The sequence below is a fragment of the Oncorhynchus tshawytscha genome, linkage group LG13, assembly GCF_018296145.1.
Source record: "Oncorhynchus tshawytscha isolate Ot180627B linkage group LG13, Otsh_v2.0, whole genome shotgun sequence".
Taxonomy (NCBI): Eukaryota; Metazoa; Chordata; class Actinopteri; order Salmoniformes; family Salmonidae; genus Oncorhynchus; species Oncorhynchus tshawytscha.
In genome coordinates this window covers 34678445-34700254 of record NC_056441.1, presented here as the reverse complement: position 1 = coordinate 34700254, position 21810 = coordinate 34678445, and the positions used below count along the sequence as shown (strand labels likewise).

The following is a 21810-nucleotide window of genomic DNA, read 5'->3' as shown; positions in this document are numbered from 1 at the left end:
CAACTGAGCATTTTTATACATGACCCTCAGCATGATGGGATGTTAATTGCTTAATTAACTCAGGAACCACACCTGTGTGGAAGAACTTGCTTTCAATATACCTTGTATCCCTTGTTTACTCAAGTGTTTCCTTCATTTGGCCAGTTTCCTGTACATAAGCACACAGGCAAACACACTCAATCCCACCCACAGAACATGCACCTATTAGCTTTTGTTCAAAAATCTCCAAATGCCTTTCTCTCCAGACTAAAGCGAGGACAGTTATCCATCCGTATGTTATATTGTACAGTTTCTAGATTATCTTTGCAATGTCCATTTTTTTAATGTTTTATTACTCTAAGTGTTGTGGCACCCCTCTCGTCAGCTGTAAAAAATGTATGCATTGTCCCCTCGCAATGATGGTACAACCGTGGAAATGAGCGGGTGAATAATGGAGATTTATGTTTGTACTTGACTGGTAATTCTCAAGTTGTGTCCTTTGTTTGTCTTATTTGTGGTTGTATGTCCTGTATTTTCTGTTGCCCCCAATTCTCAAATTGTAGTTGCTACAATAATAAAATAAATGATGGTGGAACACGGGCAGCAGAAGCCGCTAACTAAAATGATTTGAATGATTTTTTTGCTTTCTGCTTTCGTGTATTATGTCTGCTTCCAGTGTTGTAAATGGGCTAATAGTTCAACATCAGTCTTTATTTACATTGCGGACACAAAATGCACTGGGTGTACCGTTATACGAGCAAGTACTGTATGTAAGTGAGGTTCTCATTAGGTGTTAGTAGGTGTTAGATTTGGAGACCTTGATGATAAACTGCACAGTGACAAAAGGTGTTACAATACAGTTATTTTTCTCCTCACTCTACCAAACTCCCCAGTTAGTCCCAATTTATGTATTTTTTTTATTTCACCTTTATTTAACCAGGTAGGCCAGTTGAGAACAAGTTCTCATTTACAACTGCGACCTGGCCAAGATAAAGCAAAGCAGTGCGACGCAAACACCGAGTTACACACGGGATAAACAAACGTACAGTAAATAACGCAATAGAGAAATCTATGTACAGTGTGTGAAAATGTAGTGAGGTAAGGCAATAAATAGGCCATAGTGGCGAAATAATTACAATTTGGCAATTAAACACTGGAGTGATAGATGTGCAGAAGATGAATGTGCAAGTCGAGATACTGGAGTACAAAGGAGCAAATAAAATGCTTCCCATAGTTATGCATTACCACCGGCCATTACTCACTGACAAAGACTACACCTACTGCGCTTTTACTCAAATGAAAACAGTTCTACTACAACAAGACAATTAATGTCCACAATCAGATCTATTTGAACCTTCTATTATTACATATGCAGTGAGTGCCACTTGACACAACTATGGGAAGCATTGGAGTCAACATGGGCCTGTGGAACACTTTCGACACATTGTAGACTCCACGCCCCGACGAAATTGAGGCAGTTCTAAGGGCAAAAGGGAGGGTGCAACTCAATATTAGGAAAGTGTTCTTAATGTTTTCTACACTCGGTGAATATAATGGACTGTGTTCCATTTAATTACGTGGATTGAGTTTTAATATTTAATTCTATGGGATTGATACCTCTGCACGGAATGTTCATTCCATCATCCATTATGACATGGATCTTCCATTGTTCACTACATGCAAGGTTCCAAGAACACACATTTCCCTCAAACAGGTACACATTTCCTTCAGATACACCATGCCGAGAGGGAGAAAGGTATGATTTTTATGTTTTAGGATTATCCTTTAAAAAAAAACGTTTTAACCATTGATATTACAGATTATTATTAAACCATTATGGTTTATTTATGCACTGCTAATGTAAATAGCATAAGCTTGTTTTAACAATGTGTACATATTTCTCACAATACCCGGAAGAGAACAAGCATCACTGCTAAATGTACTGAGGCTTCCAGGTAATGACCTCTACTTAACACACACCCACTGACGGACAGACAAGAGTCCATCTTACCTGGTTACATGGTCAAATCTCCACATGCTGTAACAGCCCAGGTGGAGGTTCCTGTACCAACCCAGGTTCCTGATCAGCAAGTCCACATGAAGCCATTGGTGAACCCTGTGTTGAAGCCTGTGGTGAATTCTGTGGTGAACCCTGTGGTGGCCCTATTGCAAAAGGTATGTAAAAAATTAGGTCATTTAGAGTCTAATGTGTTACAAAGATAATGTATGTTAACAGAGTGACATACAGTATCATATTAATTTGTATAGCAATTGACAATAACCATGTACAGTACTAGTCAAAAGTTTGGACACACCTACTCATTCAAGGGTTTTTCTTTATTTTGTCTATTTTCTACATTGTAGAATAATAGTGAAAACATCAAAACTATGAAATAACACATATGGAATCATGTAGTAACCAAGAAAAGTGTTAAACAAATCAAAATATATTTTATACTTCAGATTCTTCAAAGTAGCCACCCTTTGCCTTGATGACAGCTGTGTGCACGCTTGCCATTCTCTCATCCAGCTTCATGACGAATGCTTTTCCAACAGTCTTGAAGGAGTTCCCACATATGCTGAGCACTTGTTGGCTGCTTTTCCTTCACTATGCGGTCCAACTCAGCCCAAACCATCTCAATTGGGTGATAGTCCCACTAAGCACAAACCAGATGGGATGGCGTATTCCTGCAGAATGCTGTGGTAGCCATATTGGTTTAAGTGTGCCTTGAATTCGAAATCAATCACAGACAGTGTCACCAGCAAAGCACCCCCACACCATAACACATCCTCCTCCATGCTTCACAGTGGGAACCACACATGCAGAGATCATCCATTACCCTACTCTGCGTCTCACAAAGACACGGCAGTTAGAACCAAAAATCGCAAATTTGGACTCACTTACCACTAAAGGACAGATTTCCACAGTCTAATATCCATGTGTTTCTTGACCCAAGCACGTCTCTTGTTCTTACTGGTGTCCTTTAGTAGTGGTTTCTTTTGAGCAATTCGACCATGAAGGCCTGATTCATGCAGTCTCTCCTGAACAGTTGATGTTGAGATGTGTCTGTTACTTGAACTCTCTGAACCATTTATTTGGGCTGCAATCTGAGGTGCAGTTAACTCTTATGAACTTATCCTCTGCAGCAGAGGTAACTCTGGGTCTTCCTTTCCTGTGGTGTTCCTCATGAGAGCCAGTTTCATCATAGCACTTGATGGTTTTTGCGACTGCACTTAAAGAAACTTTTAAAGTTCTTGAAATTTTCCAGATTGACTGATCTTCATGTTTTAAAGCAATGATTGTCTGTCATTTCTCTTTGCTTATTTGAGGTGCTCTTGCCATAGTATGGATGTGGTCTTTTACCAAATAGGGCTATCTTCTGTATCCCCTACCTTGTCACAACACAACTGATTGGCTTAAATGCATTAAAAAGGAAAGAAATTCCACAAATGAACTTTTAACAAGGCACAATTGTTAATTGAAATGCATTCCAGGTGACTACCTCATGAAGCTGGTTAAGAGAATGCCAAGAGTGTGCAAAGCTGTCATCAAGGCAAAGGTTGGCTATTTTGAAGAATGTCAAATATAAAATACATTTGGATTTGTTTAACACTTTGTTGGTTACTACATGATTCCATATGTGTTATTTATTGGTTTTGATGTCTTCACTATTATTAAAAAATGTAGAAAATACAAAAAAATACAAAAAAAATTAAATGGGATGAGTAGGTGTGTCCAAACTTTTGACTGGTACTGTACTTTCAAAATCCCTGTCAGTTCTTTCATTTACTTGCAGCAAGCTGTTGCCAACCCACTTGAGGCAGCTAGGCGACATGGCTACAACATGGACAAATTAGAACAAGTAACCGGAATAACACCCTTCTGGCTCAATGTGGCAGAGAGATTCATCAACGATGTGTGTGATAATGTCTTTCAAGTTCTGCAGTATTACAACTCTAAAGGGATCCCTGTAGATCTCTCTGATTTCACTTCATTTCAAGATGTTGGAGATAAGAGTGTCTTTAAGCAGTGGGAGGACGACACAACAGACGAGTTTACCTTGATTGTTGGCCATCTGACTGGGCTCGTCCTCAATAACCTCATGGAGAATTTCATGAAGGAGTGCCGAGGGGACACCAGTAAGCACGAGTGTCTGACAGACCTAGGTTTCAACATGGACGTCTGCAATTTTCTTTGTGGATGGGCGGATTTTGCAGTCAACATGACTGTGGTAAACGGACGGAAGATCAGTCACACTCCGGAACCACTGCCCATGCCCGCCTGTTGGCCAAGGTGTCATTGTCGACCAACGCCGTCGCCCAAGAGTGCTCTCAAATCCACAAAGACTGGTTTAGAGGAGAGATCAGGAGTCAACTGAACAGCCAACTCTGGATCAAAATCATCTGGGCTCTTAGTCACCAGTAACCACAGTCAGGTAGCCAGTAGCACACAGAGACGCCCCAAACTAAAGCAGGGACAGAAAGAGATCACAGGTTTAGTGACAGTTCTACAGTCGATTGCTGATCTTGGAAGGCATGGAGATCTACCCAACACCATCCACTGGACATCGATCATCCTCTGACAAGAAGAAAAACGAGCATACTGCATTTCTGTTCTAGCAAAAAGCTCAAATTTGGCAATAAAGGCATTAAACAAAGAAAATGTTGGTTACTATACAAATGATTCCCGTACCAATTATTGGCAGTATGGGTGTTGAGATTTGCAGTAGACCTAAATATTGCAAATTGTTGTTTCTTTTTTTGTCATGATGCATTTTTTGTTTTCTTTTCTTTATGAAGGTCAATATCACGGAAAGCTCATGCTACTGCTCCATTATTAATTAGACTAGTAAAATTTTGGTATTTTTTTGTTGTTGATTGGAGCCTTTACAATGTTGCCCTCAATGCCATTGCACAGTGGTCTAGTAGCAGACGTTCTTCAACTAAACAGCCTATGAACACCGTGGACTCTGTTTGCACATGGACAGCTCCCAGTGCTGAATTGCTCAACTCAGAATGTGGGCCTGCTTCAACATTAGTTTCCCCAAACCAAATCTAATTGTAATTCTGCAGCAGGGGAAAGAACTGAACATAAAAGGGACATAAATCAGAGTCTTCTGCTTCACATTCCTTATCAAGCCACAATATGGCCCTCCATTCTCATTGCACGTGGTGTGGCATGCAGTGGTCATGTCGCTCAGTCATATAGTTTACGTGGAAAGGACGAAAGAGTCGCTGGCCTTTTATCAATTAGATTGGCTCACCTCCTGCTTCCTCTCTCCTCAGTCCTCCTTTTGGAAAAAGGTCAAGGTTAATTGTACAAAACCCCGCCCACTCTCCTCCTACCTGGAGGGGAGCCCTCCCCTCATTGGTCGCCACACATCTCCGTCAAAGCTTGTTAAAGAACAATCACGTCCACCTGAAAGAGGCGGAGCTACCCCTTTAAATGCCACACCTGCAGTCATTTGTCCACTTTCACGTGGGTATAACCAATGAGATGTCATGTGGGTACCTGCGTCTATAAACCAATGAGGAGGAGAGGCAGGACTTGCCGCGTAATCGGCATCAGAAATAGGAATGAGTTATATTTTATCCCTTGGCAACGCAGACGCTCGTTGACACGCTCGAGCAGTGTGGGTGCAATAATTGAATAACATGGATTCCGAAACTTATTTTGCAAAGCTTGCGCACTCGACGCTTTAATGGAGTTGGGACGTCCAAACCCGGACGGTGACATCAGAATTGGGACGCCCAAGGATCCCGTTCCTATCAACCAACCAGCCATTGAGAATCCATTTTGTTCTGTTTTGACAAGATGGGATCTATGCATGGGATCTAGTTTCAGATTGGATTTTTTGCAGCAGGTTAGCATAATTAACGTAGCAGGTTAGGAGGATTACGGCTAGGGAAAGGCTTAGCTAAAATGAAAAACAAATCTACTTTTGAAGTTAATTTGACAAAAGCTGTAACCTTCTAGCCATGACAATACTGTATTTTGATTCGTCGAGGCGGTGTTAAAATTGAAAGTGAAAGTTCACCCACGAAACACTGACACATCCAACCGAGACAGTTTACCGTGACAGCGTTTAACAAAGTGAAAGGGGTTGAAAAGTGAAGTGCAGTAGACGCTCTCCTTTCACCTGAGGGTTCTCGAGTTGTGGATTCGTTCGCCCAGCTTGATTGAAGATGCTCCATAATTCTCGACCTCCCCAACCTCCGCGCTGGTTTTTCCTTTGAGAACACTCGCAGGTGAGTTCCTTTCTTAGTGGTCCATAGGGTAATTTGATTAACATTTACTGCAACTCATGTTTTATTATGTATTGGGACAGTTCTTGAGGTGGATGCCAGGGGTTCGAGTCATAACATTGGTCGAGACCCAATTCACGCACAATTAAAGGGCAACTCTACTTTTCAACCCAATTTTCATTATCTCCGCACAATACCAATGTCAACCAGAAGCTTTTGGGAAGAACTATACTAGGACTGGCTGATTGTAATGGTATTAAACATATGGCAACCACGTGTGACTCAGGTCCATTTTTTCCCCCATTCCACCAAATAAAATACCCACCCTCCTATAGTCCAAAGGAGGCTGGTGGGAGGAGCTAACATGTGAAAAGGGCACATTTTCTATGTTTTGTAGAAAAAATATATATATAAAGTTCTACCAGATGACATCAAGTAAACATTTTCAAACACTGAGATTCACGGCTGTGGAAACCAAGAAAATACCTTCCCTTGTCGCAGGTTTTGAAAATCACTTTACTTTTAATCCTACCCTGTGATGAAACAATTTTAGAACCTTTATCTTTTTAACCATAGATCATAGAATCACTGTTTATACAAAAGCATTTCACTACACCTGCAATGACATCTGCTAAATATGTGTGTGACCAATTTTTTTTTGTAGACCGGTTTGGTGCTGGAGGAGATTGAGGTTGAAAAGTGGCAGAATTGTCCTTTAATTTTATGAATTTTATAAAATTTGTCTGCTTTTGTAAAATTGTGAACCTGCTGAAAAATAATTAACACTATCATAGTTTAAAACAGGATAATTACTGTAGGCCTACATTGTTACCATGTAAATAGTTTTAGCAGAGGAATATTTCCTGACTAATTTCTGGTTTTAGTAGGCTTAGGTTTGTAGCACAACCTTTTTTGGGGGCGATAACGTTATTTTTTTTTTTAAGTAATGCAAAATAACCAGGCTATATACAGTTGAGGTAATTGAGCCAATATGTACATGTATGTAGGGGTGAAGTGACTATGCATAGATAAAACAGCAAGTAGCAGCAGCGTTAAAAAAAGGGGGGGGGGTGAAAATAGTACTGTTAGCGATTTGATTAACTGTTCGGCATTCTTATGGCTTGGGGCAGAAGCTGTTAAGGAGCATTTTGGACCTAGACTTGGCACTAAGGTACCGCTTGCCGTGCGGTAGCAGAGAAGTCTGAGTAGGGTGGCCGGAGTCTTTGACAATTGTTAGGGCCTTCCTTTGACACCGCCTTGTGTATATAGGTCCTGGGTGGCAGGAAGCTTGTCCCCAGTGATCGGCCGGGCTCTGCTTAGGCCAACACGAAGCCAGCTTCTCTAAATATACCCAACATTGCATAATAAGTTCTCAATTTGCAGGAATGCTGTGTTGGAGGGGAAATTGTCGGAGCTTGGTTACAGTTCTCCTAAGGCAAGGAAGACTGGAACCACCATCGCTGGCATAGTATTCAAGGTGAGAATCAGTCATTACACTTTTTCCGTTTACTGTGATGTAGTGGTCTCAAGATTGAGCTCCGCACAAAGTATGATTATAGTTTGCGTTTCCTCCCTCCACAGGATGGGGTGATACTTCGAGCTGATACAAGAGCCACTGATGACATGGTGGTAGCTGACAAGAATTGCATGAAGATCCACTACATTGCACCCAACATCTAGTAAGTACCACAAAGGATAGACCTTGTACAGTATAAGTGTCGCTTGTGTAACCCATATGTAGTTGAGCATCAGTCCCTGTACAATGACATGCACAGACTGGGGATTTTGTTGAAGTCTATTTGAACCACCATGTTTCACCCACTAATCTCAATTTTTATTGTAGCTGTTGTGGCGCAGGTGTGGCTGCAGATGCGGAAGTCACCACTCAGATGTCATCCAATGTGGAGCTGCACTCACTCAGCAGAGGATGTCCTCCCCTTGTCACGGTTACCCGACAACTGAAACGGATGCTCTTCAGGTGAGAGAGCATGAATGAGTCTGTGACGATGGGAAAATAAGACTTCTACAGTGGCCATTCTCATAACATGGTTTGAATGCTGACAATCTAGTTACTTTCCAGGCCATAATAGACAACAATGCCACAAGTGCCTTCAATATCAAATCCCTCACTTGATTACAATTTTATCACACATTGATGCTATTACATTGTAGCTCTCTACACCTGAATTGTGGCTTCTGCAATGCTTCCATTCCAGGTACCAGGGACATATTGGCTCCTCTCTGATTGTTGGAGGTGTGGATGTGACTGGTGCTCACCTCTACAGTGTCTACCTACACGGCTCCTATGACAAACTACCATTCCTTACTATGGGTATTGATCTCCATTTGTTTATCTAGTCAATGCTTGACTTTGTCAGCGATTGAGAATTTTTTTTGCACCATGTCCTTGTGTTTCAGTCCAGCATAATCAGATGGATGCCTGTATTGTTTGTCTTTGGTAATCATCTGCCATCAACTAATTCAGCTGGGCTGTGGGAAGAGCTTCTAATGGTAAGTTGTATTGAAACATTAGAAAAAGGTCACAGTACTACTGTTGTATTTGCAGGTTCAGGAGCAGGTGCAGCTATTTCTATCTTTGAAGACAGATACAGACAACCTGGAAGTGAGATGCAGTTCATTTTTATTGAACAGTTAATTTCATACAATGTCTTGCTCACCTGTCTTACCTGCCTTATCTGTCTCTTGCTCAGCTAGAAGAGGCTAAAAAAGCTGGTGCGGGATGCCATTGCTGCTGGGATTTTCTGTGACTTAGGCTCTGGCAGTAATGTGGACCTGTGTGTCATCACTCAGGCAGGGGTTCAGTACCTTAGGGGCTATGACCAACCAGCCCAGAAGGGGAAAAAGTGAGCCATCCAAGTTTCTACTGGGCTACAACCAACACAATTGTGTGATTATTACTTGATTTTTCATAATGGGAATTACAATATCTTCCTTTCTCTTTGCCCATTTCCAGAGAAGGACAGTACAAGTACAAGCCTGGCACCACTGCAGTTTTAACAAAGACTGTCACACCCCTGCCTCTGGACATTGTTGATGAATCAATTCAGCTTATGGACACTCAGTAAAATCTATGCTGCTACAGGTTTTATCAAACCAACATGAATTCCAAAACTCATTAGTAAAAATGTCTACTTTGATTCTAAATCCTGACTGGTACTTACTACCAAAATACAATTAATGCATGTAGATGTTTTTATTAAACCTATTAGCACAGGGCTGCCCAACCTTCCTGGAGATCTACAGTCCTGTGGGTTCAGTCCAACCCTAATTTAATTAGCTGCTCAACAAGACCTTAACTAGTTGAATCAGATATGCAAAATTAGGGTTGGGCTGCACCTACAGTACAGTAGATCTCCAGGAAGAGGGTTGGGCAGCCCTGTTTCTACCAGTACATGCATGCAATAGTACAGCAGTCACTATGATAACCCCACACCTGAATCTGATTTTTGTCTGTATAATTGTTTTTACTGTTACAAAGCTACTTTGTTATTTTACTTGAGTATGACATACTACTGCTAGATATGCTGTTACTAGTGTAACATATTTTTATAACCAACCGATGCTTCACATTTATACATCCGATGAAATATCTGGCTCATTGTTGTATCTGTGACTGTACATTAATGCCATGTTAAATCACATACTCGAGCTGACTGACTTGTCCAATAAACATGCAGCTCATCTTTCTCTAACACCACCCATTGGAGTAACGGTGAACAAGGCGTTTTCATGCGCTCATCGACACATCTCATTGGCTCTGCGAGGAGACGGATACCAAGGAGCGTCGTTTGAATTTCGGTCACATTGGTTCAGGGAGAGGTTTAGTCTTTGGTGCATTGTTGACAAAAAGCTCTTCGCATAAGACTTGTATCGGCTGGTAAGTGTGGAATTTCGACACGTTCAAAAGTTGTTAGCTCTATGGTTTGCTTAGTTAGCGGTGGCATGCTAGCTAATTTAGTAGATGCTAAGCTCTATGAACTAATTTACGTAACGTTAGCTTTCTTACCTCTCTAAAATGAACGTGCCAGTTACCGGTTTTTAATTCTTGATTTACAATTATATGGGTTCAACCCGATGCTAACTAGAGAACTAGTTAATGTAAGTACCTTGTGAGTTTGCTAACTATCTGCTTGTTACTTTTGAGTGAATGCATTGTTTCCAGTTTGGCCCTGTGGTTGAGTTCAGAGGCATGTTCAGGACGCTAGAACGTTCAGATACTTAAACGTTAAGTGATAATGCCCAAAGGTTATTTTGATGAATGCACTCATACTTCCACGAGATATAGTCAAGTCGCGGATCGTTCCTTCTATCGGTTTGGTTTTCAGAGACGCGAGCCAGTCTTTTGAGTCTTTTTGTTCTGTATCTATGGACGTGACCCAGTAGTTCGTTCAAAATGTTCCGTACCGGCTGGCAACGTTCGTATCCCTTGCATGCTAGCTAGCCTACAACTACGACTAAGTTAGTCATGTCAAACATTGCAGCCAGAATAACAGCAAATTGGCTGCGTTTGTCTAAGCTGTTTTCTAGCAGTAGGTCCATAAGAATGAGCTAATGATGCGCGATTTCGCATCTCTTGTCAGGACACTATACTGAGGAGCTAGCCAACAACACAGCTACGACAATCATTTCAAACTGGAAATACAGACATCTAGCTGCCTTTTTAGTTTGAACTGTTTTCTGTAGACATTTCTTTGTCTATATCCTAAATAGTTATAACAGCTGATACATGATTTCGACTGGCTAAGAAAAGCTGACTGTCTCGTCCCAACATTTTTATTAGTGACAACTGAAGATCGAATTTCAATATTGAAACAGTTTTGCAAATGTCGGAGACACTGACAGCAAGGTTTATAAAACCTCTGCTGTTAAATCAAATGCTAGTCTAACAGAAATGGGAGATGATGTCTAGATGCTTTTTATAGTGGAGATCAAGTTTATAAATTGCCTGGCTGGGCTGATGAGAGAGTTGATTGTGCAGTGAGATGGAACAGATTAAATAGGCATTTAAATGTCCGCTTTAGCTGGTGGTAACTTGCGGAACAGACACTGGTTGGAATGAGGTTTTAACCAATCAGCATCCAGGATTAGTCCCATCTGTTGTATAATGTTTTATGTATAACAGATTGCATATCTTCAGAACGTTCAGATGTAGTGAAGAACGTGGCACCTATCAGAACACCCCCCTGAATGTGACCCCACGATGTCATGCCTGAGCCTAACAGAGTTACCAGACCATGGTAGATGCTAAGTGGGACCCTTGAGACAATCCTACCCTGAACCCGAACCTAACCCCTCGCGTCACTGAGGGGTTTGATTAATCTGGCCCGGGGTACACTGGGCTATGGCCCGTCACGTCACCGGCAAAAGCGGGGAGGGAGGGGCACCCTTATTGGGGCGACAGGGTGGCCTAGTTAGAGCGTTGGACTAGTAACCGGAAGGATGCAAGTTCAAACCCCCGAGCTGACAAGGTCGTTCTGCCCCTGAACAGGCAGTTATCCCACTGTTCCTAGGCCATCATTGCAAATAAGAATTTGTTCTTAACTGACTTGCCTAGTTAAATAAAATTTAAAAATGAAATATAAAAGTAATCTGCGCTACTCGTTAATGTCAACAAGGTACCATGGTGCATCGTCCAGAAACGTATATCTATTTTCCATAAATGTTTGAATAAAAATAAATAATAATAATTGGGAAGGCAGATAAAGTGTTTTTCAGCAATGACTTTTGCATGTGAGTAAAGAATCCTACTACAATAATTCAGTGTTTGTCATGGCGCGCTGAAGTAGCCAAGGCAGAGAGCTCTGTAAATATGGTAAATGTTTTTACATGTTTTTTTTACTGCATATTTCAAACCTTTGTTTTTGATAACTTGTTTTGGCTTGGCTAGCTAATATAGTGTGATTTTAATGATGCATCAACAGCATCAGAATTTTGGCCAACTGCCCCGGTTCTTAGAGGGAAGTGTACAGCGGTGTGAGGAGATGCAGAGGCTCGCCTCGTAGGGGGCTTTTCCAGACTACTGCTGGGGAGTAGTGGTTATTCTGCCGCTTTTACAGTCGCTGAAACATCACCCAGGTGGGTGCTACATTTCAGTAATGGACTATCCAGCTTGCCTACGGAGAAGGAGCTGTGAACATCAAAGACAACAAGGTGCCCGATGAAGAGCTCCGTGGCCTGTTTGTCAGATGTTTCTACCTACCTCCCTGGCTGCTCCATCTGCTCAAGATACTACTTTTCCGAACTGCTTATCATCTAATGCTGTTGAAGACCATCACCCAAGTACTGACACATGTTTTTTTTTTAAGTGACTTTGAGATTCTACTGTTTTTTTTATTTTTTTTATTTAACCTTTATTTAACTAGGCAAGTCAGTTAAGAACAAATTCTTATTTACAATGATGGCCTAGGAACAGTGGGTTAACTGCCTTGTTCAGGGGCAAAACGACAGATTTTTGCCTTGTCAGCTCTGGGATTCAATCTAGCAACCTTTCAGTTACTGGCCCAACGCTCTAACCACGAGGCTACCTGCCGCCCCCTTTGTACTGAAAAGCGCTATATAAAATGTATTATTACACATGCATAATTGTGTCACTTTGGTTTTGAACCGAATTCGCTGTCGGACAGAGGGGCACCTGGCTCACTCCTGGTAGGCAGCCCTGTTCCAAATCGAATGCGATACACTTTAATCCGGTGTAAAACACGCCTACCAGCAAGCCCGGTCGAGCTTAATTGAACCCCTTCACTCATTCATTCCATGGAGGGCTGAGTGTCTGTGGGTTTTCACTCAACCCTTGTACTTGATTAATCAATTAAGTTAATTAATTAGTTAGGAACTACCCTCACCTGGTTGTCTAGGTTTAAATTGGACACAATTTTGAAAGGGAATAACAAAAACGAGTAGATACTCAGGACTTCTGTGGAATGAGTTTGACACCTCTGTCATAAGGGGAGTTTTTTTTCTTTCAGTATGCATTTTGAGTCCAACCCTTTTTATTCTTTTCCAATATACACCATATGGCTAACAGGGTGTGTGTGTGTGTGTGTGTGTGTGTGTGTGTGTGTGTGTGTGTGTGTGTGTGTGTGTGTGTGTGTGTGTGTGTGTGTGTGTGTGTGTGTGTGTGTGTGTGTGTGTGTGTGTGTGAGTGACATGCAAGATTAATGACGAAGACCATTTAAACCTATATGGTCAATACTGGAGCCAGTCACAACGCATTTACTTTTCTCTATCTCCTCTTCACTATCAGGCAACAGTCTGGCTTCATTGACGCTGTTTTGTGAACTAGTATTGGAGGATGCCTCGTCACGATCCTGACAGTTCTTCTGCAAGCCGGCGCAAGGGTGCAGTACCCAAGCGTCGGCCTCCAGCCTCCACCGCGACTGCTTCAACATCAAAGGCAAAGGCTCCACGGCTGAGCAGACCATCGGGTGAGGAGAATAGGGGGAATATGGGTTGGACTCATGGCTTCTCAATGCTTAAACTGAAGCAAACTGTTTTTGTTTAGCTATGCATTTGGAAAGTATTCAGACCTGGACTTTTTCTACATTTTGTTACGTTACAGCCTTATTCTAAATGTTTATTTTTATTTTTTATCCATGATCAATCAACACACAATACCCCATAATGACAAAGCAAAAACAGCTTTTTAGAAATGTTATCAAATTTATTAAATAAAAATAACTGAAATAATACATTTACACAAGTATTCCCCCTTTACTCAGTACTTTGTTGAATCACCTTTGGCAGTGATTACAGCCTTTGGTCTTCTTGGGTATGACGCTACAAGCTTGGCACACCAGTATTTGGGGAGTTTCTCCCATTCTTCTCTGCAGATCCTTCTCAAGCTCTTTCAGGTTGGATGGGGAGCGTCGCTGCGCAGCTATGTTCAGGTCTCTCCAGAGATGTTCAAGTCCGGGCTCTGGCTGATCCACTCAAGGACATTCAGAGCCTTGTCCTGAAGCCACTCCTGCGTTGTCCCGTTGGAAGTTGAACCTTCGCCCCCAGTCTGAGGTCCTGGGCGCTCTGGAGCAGGTTTTCATCAAGGATCTTTCTGTACTGTGCTCAGTTCATCTTTCCCTCCATACAGACTAGTCTGGAAGGTCCCCCCATCTCCACAGAGGAACTCTGGAGCTCGTGTCATAGTGACCATTGGGTTCTCACCTCCCTGACCAAGGCCCTTCTCCCCCGATTGCTCAGTTTGGCCGGACAGCCAGCGTTAGGAAGAGTCTTGGTGTTTCCAAGCTTCTTCCATTTAAGAATGTTGCTTCAATTGCTGCAGAAATGTTTTGGTACCCTTCCTCAGATCCGTGCCTCGACACAATCCTGTCTCGGAGCTCTACACACAATTCCTTTGAGCTCATGGCTTGGTTTTTGCTCTGACATGCACCGTCAACCGTGGGGCCTTTATATAGACAGGTATCCAAATCATGTCCAATCAATTGAATATATCACAATTTACCACAGGTGGATTCCAATCAAGTTGTAGAAACATCTCAAGGATGATCAAAGGAAACAGGATGCACCTGAGCTCAATTTCGAGTCTCATAGCATAAGGGGCTGAATACTTATGTAAATAAGGTATTTCTGCTTTTTATTTTTAATAGATTTGCAGGTATTAAAAAAACAAGTTTTGCTTTGACATTATGGTTATTGTGTGTAGATTGAGAATAAAAAAGGCTGTAACCTAACAAAATGTGGGAAAGGGGTCTGAATACTTTATGAATGCACTGTATGTGACCACTAGTTGAAAGTGTTGCAATGAAGAAATATTATAAGGTTCTGTTCTCATTGTTTAAAGATGATCTGGGTCCCTCTAGCCTCTGCCGTTCCAGCTCCCCCCCCGCGAAAAAAGACAAGGTTTCGCCCTGGCACCCGAGCTCTGATGGAAATTCGCAAGTACCAGAAGAGCACTGACTTGCTTTTGCGCAAGGGACCGTTTGCACGCCTGGTACGATACCCCTGGTTCTGTCCTTTCTTGTCTGGTAAAGGTTGGTTAGCACATGGCTCCTGCAAACCGATTTTACAACCACCATTTTGTCTATAGTCACCTTACATTCTTAGATGCATGCTGCCACTGTCTGACAATACATTACTTGTTGATAATACATAGTTAGCCCTGTGAATTTTACCCTTTTTTTGGTTGCAAAATCAACAATTCCCTCATATTATCCGAGAGCTTGCATATTTGACCAATCACCATACTATTACCGCATACAACAGTCAAATCATCGCAATATTATCTCACACAACTGACCAATCACTGCACTACAATAAAGGGGTTTGCAATTTCGACCAATTAGGCCACATGTCACCAAACATTCCCATGTCAGTGCATTTTCTTGACAAGTTGGACAAAATCATTGCAAAATGACAGAATTGCCACAGCAGCAAATTGCAAGGTTGTTTACTCAGGTTGTCTACGCAGGTTCGGGAGGTGTGCCAGACTTATACCAGGGACTTCATGAGATGGCAGGTGAACGCTCTTCTGGCCTTGCAGGAGGTATGTTGCTTCCCACTCCTGTGCTTATTTGAATAACTGTTGTATCAATACTCAACCAGGGGTCTCCATCATTTTCTAGCATGTGAGCTACTTTATTCAAATGAAACAAGCTACACATTTTTCTCTAGCTTTCGAACAAGCACATTCTTCTCTCCCCTGCCACTCTTCCCCAGCTCCTGAGTGTACAAGAGAAAATAGTGCTCAGTGTTTTCTGTCAATATACCGCCAAAAAACAGTTAAATAAAGCTCAAGTGCGGGCACTATAAAATCAGATGAATTTTCTGTTTTAATTTGACTGTTTTAAGATTTATTTTTAAAATTATGTTCTGAGTCAATGTTTACATCACATCAGGAGACAATGTTTTGTTGTTGGTATCTGGATTTGTGTGTAATTCCCCTTTAATTGCACATCTGGCCCTTTTAAATGCAAATCTAGTGTGCCGGTCTAGTGATGTTTCTGTACTGCTGCTGCCTATTTCATGGCAAAGTTTGTAAATAACAAATAAATTATATAATTTCTCATTATATACTTCTGCCAGGTAAGCCTACTTTGCAGTTAACATTCAATTGAGAAGGTTTTGGGGAAAGTATTTCTGTCAACCTGCAAGACGGTTATCATCTCAACTGGCAGTGGCTACACATGGACAAGGGGCAATATTGCTGGAAATGAATTGGCATATATTGTGTTAAGTTTGGCTTTTTAAGCAAATAGTGGCTAACCAGGGGTGGGATAATGTCAATGTTGCATTGGTTAAATAATATCTGGGAGTTTGCGGTGTCTGATACTTGTGAGATTTGAACACGTGAAAATTGCAGCTACTGGTAGCTCGCGATCGACATGTTGGAGACCCCTGCTCTAAACCCTTCTTACAGTTTAAAATGATTATAACAACATCATAGTACACATTATTGTTATTTATTTTTTATATATCGACAATAAAAAAAATCCCCTCTGCTTTTTTTGTATCCCTATTAATGGTGTTGTCAATATATTTGCTGGTCATTGTTTGACACCATAATTTATCTTCCAGGCTGCAGAGGCTTTCCTTGTTTTACTGTTTTCCGACGCCTACCTGTGTACAATCCACGCCAAGCGTGTAACGCTGTTCCCCCGTGACATTCAGCTTGCCCGGCGAATTCGAGGAGTGGATGACCTCTGAGAATGCTCAGATGAGCAGTTTGGCTTGGGATTGGGTCTGTTGTAGCCTCTCTTCTTCTTGTCACTCAAGCTCAGCCAAGGTGACCATGGACCATGGGGTGTTGAGGACCTAACAATGCTATGTTTTGATGCAAAGCATTAGTGGACCTAATTTGCCCCAAACACACATGCATTATGTTCATGCCAGTTATAACCTCAGCATATTCTATAACAACATGCTAACTCAGGCAAAGACTATTCACCAATGTTTTGCATTTAGAAATACCTATTTTTTGTACATTGTGAAGGGAAAACACTGTTGGGTATACTGCTTTAGTTCATCAGTGTTTTGGACCTCATGGTACCTAAGCCAAGTTAGTATACTGTTAAAATCTGTAAAATATTAGATTTTCTGTAAATAATTTAGAGAAATTGTTCATGATTGATTTAAATAAATGTTTTTATTCGGTACAAAAACAATTCGAAATGGCTCACATTTGTATACCCCTGTTTCATATGTGCAGGGATAAAATCATAGAATTACATGTAGTGGATTATATGATGTCTATGGACAACCTGCTAATGACACATTTCTGTAATGAAGGGTGGTGACCCATATAGCTATTGTAGCACTACAGATCCATTCCTTATAACCTGGACATTAGTTTCTTTCATGTTAACCTGTTATTTGACATGCCCAATTTTAACATGTCTCTGTGGTGTTTGTGTGCATGTGGTTTCATCCACCGCCTTTTGTCTCATTGTATTTTCATCTGATGGTGTGGTGTTGCCAGATGCCCCTTTTGGCTCTCCCTTTTTTAATTGGTCTCTTGGGACAGCTTTCTGCTGCCTCCTGGCCCCTGATCTACCTGCTTTCCCAGCAGGCAGCCAATCAGATTTTCTGTTTACATGTGTGCTAGGGCATCACTTGTGACTGCGAAACCCACCGGGCAACATTTAGAGTTAGATGTTTAAATGACACAGCAGTTGAACGACTACAGACAAGTGGGAACACTTTCTGCGTAGGATCCCTTTTAATGGTGAGGATTTTTTTGAGTCAAAGAGAAGGTGTTCATGTATTCACATGGACAGAGAATAGTACTGTTTATTCAAGTGCCATAATGTACATTAATGCATTTTAAAGGGGATATTATTCATGGATCCAAAATAGGTGCATTCTTTCGGGCCATCGACACATCAGGTAAGACAATTTTATGCTCTTGAGTCTAGTCAAGCCAATTCATTGAATAGCAATGTTAAGAGCCATATATTCTTATTCCATGTTGTTTACTTGCGTGTATTGTAAATGTTTGTTAAAGGTGCATTTTAGGATTGGAGATGGAAGTATCCACTGCAAGGATAGTGTTAGAAATCAACTTAATGAAGTTGTGTAGTGTATAAACAAGAACTCTTTAAATGGCTTATTGTTATTTGATGTGATCCACATCCCTCTTTTTCCCCTCTGTCATTAGAGCAGCACACTGGAGGGCTTATTGTATGGCGGCTTCCATGGTGACAAGGGGGAGGGGTCTGTAAACCAAGGGAGCAGAGGAGGAGAATTCCACAGCCAGTGTAAGCCCCAGCTAGCCGGAACCAATTATGTTTGTCTGTAGCCTGGTCCCAGATGTTTCTGACAGCCAATAGTCAAAGGAGTTGGCTAAAACCCATACACTTGTAGAAGGGGACTATATAATAGCATATGCCCCAGGTTTGTGAGCGATCAAATATGTTTTATTAACATTCCTAAACAGACATGGTATCTGATTTTTTTTTTGTAAATAAACAAATTCGGGAATTGGATTGTTTCCATTTTGATAGTCCTTTCAGACCAGCACCGTCGACCAAATGGAGCTCTCTATGCTCACTGCCCCTCTCAGTAACCTGCCCCCAAAGCACCACCAACCAATCACCGGGCTTTAAAGACTCCATCTTCCTGGACTACAATTCCCAGGGTGCACCAAGGCTCTCCCCTTTGATGACATTTGAGTTTGGAGAGTCTGGATTAGGTAGAGAAGGGAATTATGTCAGGGTACATCAACCATATTAATGTTAGGCATGTTGATGGTAAAACTCTGACCTGTAAACTGATGGACTTTTTAGTTGCACTGAACAAAAAATATAAACACAACATGTGTCTGTTATAAAGGCCTTTTGTGGGGGAAAAACTCATTCCGATTGGCTGGGCCTGGCCAGTGGGGAAATCCATAGATTAGGGCCCAGTTTATTTAAATTGACTGATTTCCTGAACTGTAACTCTGTAAAATCGCTTAAATTGTTGCATATTGAGTTTATTTTTGTTCAATATATAATAATGCTATGGTAAATGTAAGCATTTTATGATTATTCCTCATGACTACTTGTTTTGTTCCACAGTTTGCCATGGTTGTTATGATATCATTATGTGCACGTAGTTTAGAATTTCAAGTTTTAATGTCATGTGCACAAGTACAGTGAAATGCCTTTCTTGCAAGCTCTAAACCCAACAATGCAGTAATCAATAACAAGATGTATAGGTGTTTGTGATTATATTGTACACAGTAAGTGCCAGGAAATGTATGTGTGCAAGATTAAATAACCCAAACCCACCCCAAATATGACAGTCTTTGTACTTTTAATAAATGGTATATATTAAGTAATGGATGTATACAGTTGAAGTCGGAAGTTTACATACACTTAGATTGGAGTCATTACAACTTGTTTTTCAACCACTCCACAAATTTCTTGATAACAAAGTATAGTTTTGGCAAGTCGGTTAGGACATCTACTTTGTGCGTGACAAGTAATTTTTCCCAAAATTGTTTACAGACAGATTATTTCACTGATAATTCACTGGATCACAATTCCAGTGGGTCAGAAGTTTACATACACTAAGTTGACTGTGCCTTTAAACAGCTTGAAAAATTCCAGAAAATTAGGTCATGGCTTTAGAAGCTTCTGAAAGGCTAATTGACATCATTTGAGTCAATTGGAGGTGTACCTGTGGATGTATTTCATGGCCTACCTTCAAACTCAGCGCCTCTGCTTGACATCATGGGAAAATCAAATGACATCAGCCAAGACCTCGGAAAAAACATTGTAGCCCCCCACAAGTCTGGTTCATCTGTGGGACCAATTTCCAAACGCCTGAAGGTACCACGGTCATCTGTACAAACAATAGTATGCAAGTATAAACACAATGGTACCATGTAACCGTCATACCGCTCAGGAAGGAGAAGCGTTCTGTCTCCTAGAGATGAACGTACGTACTGATGCGAAAAGTGCAAATCAATCCCAGAACAACAGCAAAGGACCTTGTGAAGATTCTGGAGGTAACGGGTACAAAAGTATCTATATCCACAGTAAAACGAGTCTTATATCGACATAACCTGAAAGCGCTCAGCAAGGAAGAAGCCACTGCTCCAAAACCTCCATAAGAAAGCCAGACCACGGTTTGCAACTGCACATGGGGACAAAGATCGTACTTTTTGGAGAAATGTCCTCTGGTCTGATGAAACAAAAATAATACTGTTTGGCCATAATGACTATCGTTATGTTTGGAGGAAAAGGGGGAAGCTTGCAAGCCGAAGAACACCATCCCAACCGTGAAGCACGAGGGTGGCAGCATCATGATGTGGAGGTTCTTTGCTGCAGGACGGACTGGTGCACTTCACAAAATAGATGGCATCACGAGGAAGGGAAATTATGTGGATATATTGAAGAAACATCTCAAGACATCAAAGTTAAAGCTTTGTCACAAATGGGTCTTCCATGGCTTTTTCCTGGCTGCTATTTCCTCCACCATCACTTCAAGCTCTTGTTTACTGGAGTTTTTATTGAGCTTTCCTTGTTTATCCATTTTTGTGGGTTGATGTAGAGTAGCCAACGTTTAGTCTGATGGCTATAATGTGTGAAAAAAAGTTTTTTGTTTGTGTGTAAAGGGTTTGCGAGCCAACTAAAACCTTTTTATTCTCGAGATTCTCTGAAATATCAACACTTTATTATAGTGGGCCAAATCTTATCATCCCTGTCACATAGGCTCATTTATTGGTTTCAAGCATGTCACTAAATGTCAATGCCACATAAGAAGATATTTACGAAGTTCCTAAGAAAACAACGAATTCCTAAATACATTTTGGTTAATTGCATTTGAGCTATCTTATGAACTTCTTTTTTTTTTCTTAAGCAGCTTCTTAAGTTTTTTCGTAGGTAATGTTTAGTGAATCCGGCCCCAGGTTAAGTTCAGATCATACTGCAATCCTCTTAGACATGCTCTGGGAACTTTGGCAATTTTTTATATATATTTTTTTAAACCTCCTCCTTTGGGCTGGATGTTTCAATGTGTAGTTCATGCGTGATCTATGAGCAGAATTTGTATTTATTTTTTATTTTACCAGGTATGTTGACTGAGAACACGTTCTCATTTACAGCAACGACCTGGGGAACAGTTAAAGGGGATGAATGAATGAGCCAATTGTAAGGTGGGGATGATTAGGTGACTGTGGATGGTGTGAGGTCCAGATTGGGAATTTAGCCAGGACACTGAGGTTAACACCCCTACTCTTACTACAAGTGCCATGGGATCACCCATTTAACCCCCCATCCTAAAGAAAGCACCCTACACAGGGCAATGTCCCCAATCACTGCCCTGGGGCATTTTCTTTTGAGTAGAGGGTGCCTCCTACTGGCCCTCCAAAACCACTTCCAGCAGCATCTGGTCTCCCATCCAGGGACCAACCCTGCTTAGCTTCAAAAGCAAGCCAGCAGTGGGATGGAGGGTGGTATGCTGTTTCAACTCAACTGGCCACAAAATCCCTTGTTTGAAAGCGACTGTTTTCCTGGAAGCTGCGGAGCAACATTTTCCCCCACAAGGGCCAGCCCCTAGCAATTTGACTTTCAGCCAATGAGCTTCATCCCCTTGCCATTTGAGTAAACAGCAAGTGAGATGCACACA

General features: G+C 41.4%; 1 protein-coding gene and 1 pseudogene across 6 annotated transcripts; both read left to right on the top strand.

The window, feature by feature from the left end:
• The first annotated feature begins 5471 nt into the window (after positions 1-5471).
• On the top strand, positions 5472-9938 carry LOC112264778 (annotated as a pseudogene).
• Positions 9939-10002: 64 nt separating this feature from the next.
• Positions 10003-19477, top strand: LOC112264775 (histone H3-like centromeric protein A). Of its 6 annotated transcripts, none has more exons than XR_002955680.2 (7): positions 10003-10123; positions 13490-13670; positions 15060-15190; positions 15668-15742; positions 16774-17920; positions 18025-18081; positions 18353-19477. XR_002955680.2 is itself a non-coding variant. In XM_024441599.2 (5 exons), exons 2-5 carry the CDS (start codon positions 13538-13540, stop codon positions 16900-16902), a joined length of 468 nt encoding a protein of 155 aa, XP_024297367.1. In that variant the 5' UTR covers positions 10003-10123; positions 13490-13537; the 3' UTR covers positions 16903-19477. The 6 variants fall into 6 exon arrangements, 1 of the variants encoding a protein (XP_024297367.1); XR_006078609.1 differs by having other exon boundaries at positions 16774-18081; positions 18353-18452; positions 18699-19477; XR_002955678.2 differs by having other exon boundaries at positions 18025-19477.
• Positions 19478-21810: the final 2333 nt, after the last annotated feature.

What these genes read in the sequence shown, in the direction of transcription:
- LOC112264775 (XM_024441599.2), top strand. Translation starts at nt 13,538, where the DNA reads ATGCCTCGTCACGATCCTGACAGTTCTTCTGCAAGCCGGCGCAAGGGT. An exon ending in AGGGACCGTTTGCACGCCTG is followed by an intron (nt 15,191 to 15,667) that starts GTACGATACCCC and finishes TTGTCTACGCAG; the next exon opens with GTTCGGGAGGTGTGCCAGAC. An exon ending in CTCTTCTGGCCTTGCAGGAG is followed by an intron (nt 15,743 to 16,773) that starts GTATGTTGCTTC and finishes TTTATCTTCCAG; the next exon opens with GCTGCAGAGGCTTTCCTTGT.